Below are 7,198 nucleotides of genomic sequence, written 5' to 3'. Positions count from 1 at the left end.
ACAGTGGGTTAAGGACCATTAAGGACTGGGAACTTGGGGGCTGGACAGGCCCCAAGTGCACCCCCCTCCAGGCACCTTTCGGACAGGAGGGACCAAGGACTCTGGGGTCACCTGGAGGCCTACAATTGCCCCAACGATGCTGGGTGGAGTCGGCTTGCAAGCCTCGGAGCTTGCCCAGCGTTCCTGGGGCACCCATCCAGAGGCTCCAGGGACCTGGCAGTGACCGAGGGGCTCACCTGGCCCCGGGGCCCCTGAGTATCCACCCCCCACTCGCCCAGGGAGGCAGAGCCCGTTTGGGGTTAAAGAGAACAGAAAAGTAACTCGCCCGCATTAAAACAAAAAGGAACATAAACCCCTGATAAGTGCAGAGAACATTCCCCCTTCCTTTCTGCTCTTCATTTTTTGCTTTAATGTTATCTTGGTTCCCTTTTATTTTTTTCATTTAAATTGGTTTTTATTAAATGTTAAAATAATGGTACATGGGAATTCATGCATTTTCTTTTAGATTTATTTTCTATTTTTAATTTTTTTAACCTCTCTCGCTTTTTTTTTTTTTAAGTTTGTTTTTCTTTCCCTCGGTTAATATTTTTTTTTTCACATTTCCTGTCGTTTTGCTTCTTTGTTCCTCTTATAGTTTGTTCTTTTTTTTTTAATTTACTTGTTATGTTTTTCTCTTTTTTTGTTTTTTTGTTTTTTTGCTTTTGGAAGGTTCCCCCCCTCCAATGGATGGTTGGGTTCCCGCCCCCCTACCCCCGCCCCCCGCCCAACCTCGGGGGGCCCACGCGAGAGGGGAGGGCCGCGCGCCCCTCCTGAGGGCGTGCTCCAGGCCCCCCGCGGGCTTCATACGGGGGTGGTCCGGCGGTTGGCTGTGTTGGAGTGGAGAGAGTCTTTGTTCTCCTTCTGGATACAGTTGTGGACTTGGAGGAAGCTGTTATCCCTGTCGGAGTTGTAGGTGGCGGTGGGCGTGGTGGCGGCCTTCAGGGGGTCCCTGCTGAGGGTGTACATGGAGATCTCCGTGGACGGCAGGGTGTTGAAGCCCTTGATGCCCACGGGGGAGGCGTCCCTGGAGTGTGAGGGCTCGGTGGAGCGGGAGCTGGAGCGGCTGCGGCGCTGGTAGCGGTAGCGGTAGCTGGGGATGCGGGTGATGGCGGAGGCCTGGAGGTAGTCCGTGGCGCGGGCCGTGGCCCGCAGCTGTTTGTGCCGGTCGATGAACATGTGCACGGCCAGCACCCCGACCATCTCGGCGATGATGAAGGACAGGGCCCCGAAGTAGAAGGACCAGCCGTACGAGTAACTATTCTTTTTGGAGTCGCTCTTGGAGGGGTCCCCGGCATTGGCGGATATGTACACTATGATGCCAATGATGTTACTTAGACCTGCGGGGCACACATGGAGCGAGAGGGTGGGGCGGGGGGCAGGGGGGCGGATCAGAGAGAGGGTTGGTTAGTTCCCGGCACGTGTCAGACCAGGGACAGCCACAGGGGCCTTACTGGCTCTAGGGATTTTGTGGCCAGTGCCGGAGAAGGCTAGTGGCAAGCGTGGTCTTAATATTGGATCGTGCCATTGGAGAGAGCCACGGAGGGGTGGGCTGATGGAAGCGAAGCTAGGGGCGGGCTGAGGCGTTCTACCACCACAGTGCGGAGTAACCAGGAGAGCTGCTGTTTATTGAGTGTTTGCTATCTGCCTTCGCTGTGCTGTGTGTGTCTGGGGGGTTGCGAATGAGGAAATGGATCGGAGAGAGGTTAAGTAACTTGCTCTAAAGACTGCACAGAGGTTTGAGCTGGTAGAGCAGGGGCTTGGGACTGGCTCCCGGAGCCAGTTACCTGGATTCAAAGCCTTTGGCAAAGTGACCTGAGTCAGAGTTTGCAGATCTGTAAAGTTGGGGGGGGGGCGGGGAGGTGATAGGACTCTCTGGGCCATGTAGAAGATTAAATGAATTAGCACATGTGAAGCTGTTTGGGGCGGGGGTATAGTAAATAGAGCCACGGACTTTTTCTGGCATCCGAAGCAATGTGACTTGTCCTGTAACAGGGCTGAGGCCAGTGGTTTTAGGTATTTGCCTGCTCCCGGGGGGGGGGGGGGGGACAGTGAGGGGACAGGGCAGTGAGGATAGGCCCAGTATTCTGAGAAGGACCTGGGGTTTGGGCGTTTTTCTATAAACTGGAAGGGAGATGGGCCATGGAGCTGAGAGACAGGGTCTGGGGGTGCTCCTAGAGGACTCCGCGGGGGGCTTGGTCATTCCTGTGGGGCAGGAACCCCAGCACGGCCTATGACAGGACCCGTTGCAAGACCTCCCTCCCCCCCTGTCTCTGTCAAGTCCTCCCAGCCGCCGAGCACCCACACCTCGGCCTGCTCCCCACAAGCATGCCCGGGCTTTGGCCTGCCCAGCTCAGAGGCCATTACCTGCAGACACGAAGAAGATGCCAGCACTCAGGATGATGTTGTGTCGAGTCTTGTAGAACTCGCTGGCTGCAATGCAGAGCCCACCCATGAAGAGCAGAATCACACTCAGGATCGGGAAAATGCTCGAGGCCCTCACAGCCCCTATGGAACACGGTCAAGGAGAGAGAGAACCGCACAGCTGTGAGCCAGAGGGACGCATGGGGAAGAGAGTGGCCCATGGGGTGGGGGTTTTGTGGACTCGGGGCCACAGTCAAGTTTGCTTAGGGAGGGAGGGAGGAGGAACAATCCAGTGCTTACCTCACAGCCCTTCGGGCGCTCCCGTCTACCTACAGGACCAAAGACCAGGGCCTCACGAGGCCCACGGGGCCCTATGTGACATGGCTTCGGCCCTTCTCTAGCCTCATGCCTCCTGGTCCTCACTCTTAGTCCCCATGTCCTCTCTGGTCTAGACACAACAAACTTCCCATGTCTTGTCATTGCATGCTTTTGACTTTTGACATATTGACCTTTCTTACTAGAATGATTTTCCTGCTCTTTCTGACTCAGCAGATTTCAATCCACCCATCAAAACTCAATCAAACTCACCTCCTCTGTGCCTTCCCTGACTTCTTTAAGCAAAAGGACCCATCCCTTCCTCTGTGCTGGGGCCCCTGGGGCAGTGTGTTATCGTGGTGAAGGAGCCACACGGCCTGGATCTGAATCTGGCTTTAACATATATTAGCTGTGTAGGGTGGGATGAATTGTCTCCCTGTGCCTCAGTTTTCTTATCTGTAAAATGGGGATGGTCTTAGTGCTGAGCCTCCTCAGATTGCCATGAGGATTAAACGAACTGATGCTGACAAGGCACTTGGATAAGTCTCTGGGGACATGTAGTAAACGCCGGGTAAAGGATAGTTAGTTTAGGAAAAACTTGTTTCTCTATATGCTTCCGTAAGCCGTGGGGTCCCATGAAGGCGAGAACTGTTTCTTTCTTTCTTTCTTTCTTTTTTTCCCCCCTAGTTCTCTCTTTTTAATCTCTCTGGCCCCGCAACTCGGGTAGATGCTGGAGACACTGTAGGTCCCCAGTGCAGGCTCATTGAGTGCATATTTGTGGGGAGGAAGTCCAGACAGAGAAAGAAGCAGACATATTGCCGAGAAAAGGACAAGGGAAAAACAAAAAGAAAAAAGAAAAAAAACGCCTTCAGGATAAGGTGAGAAGGAAGGACCGACAAACAGGCACAAGAAAAGAACACCCTCGGGAACATTTTACTTCTGCGTGTGGGAGGACCGGGAGGGCAGAGGGACGCAGATGGCCGAGGGTGGAAGGGGGGAGGGGCAGGCCAGGCCGGCAGGGGGTGGATGTGGGGCGCAGTGTCCCTATGGGGACCCAGAAGCTCCGGGTCCCCCACAAAGTGTCTCTGGAGAGTACAATAGTCTTTCTCTCCAGATTCAAATAAGGCGGCGCTGACCCCAGGACCTTGAGTCCCTTTCCTGCGAGCTGTGGGCCAGGCAGGAGGGAGGCAGTTGCTGGGAGGGAAAGGAAGTTTTCTTTACATATTTGGGTTGTTTAAGTGGCTTCTGAGGAGGTTTAGGGCCCCTTGGCTCAACCCCCCTGGGGAGGGGGGTGGGGTTGGTTCGCTGGGGATGTGTTTTGGAGAACTTGAGGAAGTTCTATATAGAACTTGAGGAATTTTTCCAAGAGGATTTTAGGCAGTTCGCTTTGATGTGTCACGTAAAACTCCTCCTCTCTCTTCCCCCCGGCAACTTCAGGAAGTCTACACCGCTTTCTGATGCTGTGGGGTGAATGGGTTATTTTAGGGGGCTTGAAGAAGGGTGAGCTTGAACTAGGGACTGAAGAATGAAGCGTGCAGGGGACGCAGCTGGGTTACTGGGCCATTGGGCTCCCCTCTCCTTCAGGCAGGGTTGGGCCGCCTCCCCCCAGATCTCCACCTGCAACCCACTTTAAGACAATGGTTGTGTCCCCATCGTGATCCTCCTATACGCATACATGGTGCCTGGACGTGCACACTCCGTACTGTTCGAGTCTTCATCTTCATAAGCACATGGGGATAGGAGAGTTGACTGAAGACTCAGGAGAGAAGAGAGAATCTTTGACAAGCACCTACTCTGTGTCGAGTCCTGAATGAGTACGTAACGTACATTCTCTAATTTAATCCTCATACCAGCCCTGGGGGGCTGTGTTTTTTTTTTTTAGCCCTAGTTTACAGACAAGAAAGCGAAGTTCAGAGAGGCAAAGTTACTTGCCCAAGGCAGCCCAGCTCCTGAGTCAGGATTCAAGCTCAGCTCAGTCCCAATTTTGGACCACCCTGTACTCTCCCTATGGGGTTTTCGAGGAGCCTGGGAAGGGTGCTACAGAGTCCAGGGATCTGGCTTTGGGGTCCCAGCTGTGCCACTCACTTGCTGTGTGGCTGAGGCAGGTACCTCGCCCTCTCTGGTTTCCTCATGTGTAAAAGTGGGTGTGGACCTTTAGATGATTTCTCATGCTTCTGCCCTCTCCGTGTGCCTGTGATTTCTGGCCAGCTGGGAATGGGAGGTGACAGCAGAAAGGAGGAAAGATGGGTTGGTGTGACTTCCGAGGGGCAGCAGCAGTGGTTCAGAGGAGCAGAGCGGAGGAGGAAGCTCTCCAGTCTTTCCCCTCTGAGAAAGCAGGCGCTTCCTGCCCACCGTATGCCCACATTTGGCAAACCCAGGCTGCACCCTCGGAGCCAATGCCTCCCAGGCAGCAGGGGCCTGATGGTGTTAGCTCAGCCTGCCGGCAGAGCCCGGATATCCCAACTTAGCCTTGCAGACGGCAGAAAGAAGGAGCGCCAGCTGCGGAGGGAGCTGGGACGCTGTGTGCGCAGCCGTGTGTATGTGCGCGTGCGCATGTACACGTGTGCAAAGACAAGATAGGAGGCTGGAGCGGGAGGTCTCCTGTGTTGTAACCAGCAGAGAGCAATGGGACCACTTCAGAAGGTCCCGGGCAGTTTACGATGTGTTCTAGGACAGGGTAGCCAGTGGGCCATGTGGACAGTAACCTCTCTGGTGCAGCAGGGCCACCCCAAACACCAGCCTCTCTTGGACGAGGTTTGCCCAGGATGAAGGTGACAGGGGACAGCCGGTAAATTGTGCCATGCCTAGGGAGGCTATGTTTGCAGGACCCAAATTCAGGCTGGGCATGGAGGGACTTCAGAGCAAGCCGGGACTCCCACGTTAGAGAAGTTTCTCGAAGGTGGTCTTTCTGGCTGGGCAGTGTCCTAGGCAGAGTGAGGATGGGGGGGTTAGTTGCACAGGAGTTCTTGCCCTGGCTTTGTCACTGCCTCACAGCATGGCCGTGGGCAAGGGTCTTTACCTCTCTGGGTCTGTTTGTGCACACTGCAGAATGGGAAAAGGAACCCACCCATCCAGCAAAAGGGGATGTAAGGCCCCTTTGCTGCTTGAGGGACAGTTGGAGGGCCAGCATCTTGGGAAGCTTGTTAGAACTACAGAGTCTCAGGCCTCACTTGGCAGCTGTTAGACTCTACATTTTAAGATTTTTATTTATTTGAGAGAGAGAGATCACAAGTAGGCAGAGAGGCAGGCAGAGAGAGGGGGGAAGCAGGCTCCCTGCTGAGCAGAGAGCCCGATTCGGGGCTCAAACCCAGGACCCTGGGATCATGACCGGAGCCGAAGGCAGAGACTTAACCCACTGAGCCACCCAGGTGCCCCAGAATCTACATTTTAACAAAAGTGTGTAACCCAAGTCATATGCACATGAAAGTTTGACAAGCGCTGTTGTCGAGATCAAATTGGATCTTACCAGTCCTTGTTCTGTCCTGGCAAGTGTACAGTCAAAGGTGTGATATTCCTGACTTCTATTGTTTCCCCTCCATCCTCCAGACCCTACTTCCCCATGAATCGTCTTGATTCCCACTGAAGCTGGTGTGGTTTTAGTGCTGAAATCTCTCATGAGGAGCAGAAGGTATCAGATTTATCTCATGAATAAATATTTATTGATCTCCTACGACTAAGCATATGGGACTATGCAGTACCTACCAACATTTACGGAGCTCTTCCTGCGTGCCAGACCCCATCCTGGCATGTGGACAAACCCACTGAAACCTCAGACAAAACCCACGAAGCCATGGCCTTGGCCTCATGGAGATGGCAAATACCTGAAGCAGGTATTGGCAAACTTTTTCTGGAAAAGGGCGGATGGTAGATATTTCTGGTTTTGCTGGCCATATGCTCTCTATTACAGCTACCCAACTCAGCTGTTGCAGCATGAAAACAGCCTTAGGCAATCTGTAAACAAATGAGTGCGGTTCTTTTCCAATAAAACTTTATTTGCAGACAGAGGCAGAGGGAGAAGCAGGCTCCCCTCTCTCTCTCTCTATCTCTGACAAGTAAATAAATAAAATCTTTAAAAAAAAAAAAAAAAAAACTTTATTTGCAAAAACAGTTGGTGGGCCAGATTTGGCCTACTAGCTGCAGTGTGGCCCTTCCTGGTTGAGAATGTAGTATGGTGTCCCGGGGAAAGGCCGTGTGGTCCAGCGTAGGGAGGGGCTTGGCCTTGACTAGCTGCGAGCCTGGTGAATAAATACAGACTGAGTGTCTACCACGGAACGGGTTTCCAGGCTGGGTGTGGGAGACCTGGGGGTTCACAGACAGGCCTGGTTCTTGTCCTTATGGGGCTTAGGTTCTTGTGAAGGAGATATAGATATGTCACCAGATAATAATAATCCAGTCTTTAATGTACACTAGGACTATTTTAAGCGTTGTATATATATTAATTCATCAGTTCTCATTACAACTCTGCCAAGTAAGTATTGGAATT

General features: G+C 52.9%; 1 protein-coding gene across 1 annotated transcript in view; it reads right to left on the bottom strand.

The window, feature by feature from the left end:
* Window positions 1-646: 646 nt before the first annotated feature.
* CACNG2 (calcium voltage-gated channel auxiliary subunit gamma 2) overlaps window positions 647-7,198 on the bottom strand; it is a 109,655-nt gene continuing 103,103 nt past the window's right edge. Inside the window, exons 3-4 of the mRNA XM_004743140.2 lie at window positions 2,404-2,544; window positions 647-1,376 (exon numbers count right to left, since the gene is read on the bottom strand). Coding sequence (XP_004743197.1) covers window positions 841-1,376; window positions 2,404-2,544 — 677 coding nt within the window. The 3' untranslated portion in view covers window positions 647-840. The remainder of the gene's footprint in view (window positions 1,377-2,403; window positions 2,545-7,198) is intronic.

This window comes from Mustela putorius, unplaced genomic scaffold (assembly GCF_011764305.1).
Source record: "Mustela putorius furo isolate JIRA1106 unplaced genomic scaffold, ASM1176430v1.1 tig00000738_pilon_pilon_pilon, whole genome shotgun sequence".
In the NCBI taxonomy this organism is placed as follows: domain Eukaryota; kingdom Metazoa; phylum Chordata; class Mammalia; order Carnivora; family Mustelidae; genus Mustela; species Mustela putorius.
This window is presented reverse-complemented; position numbering and strand designations above follow the sequence as displayed.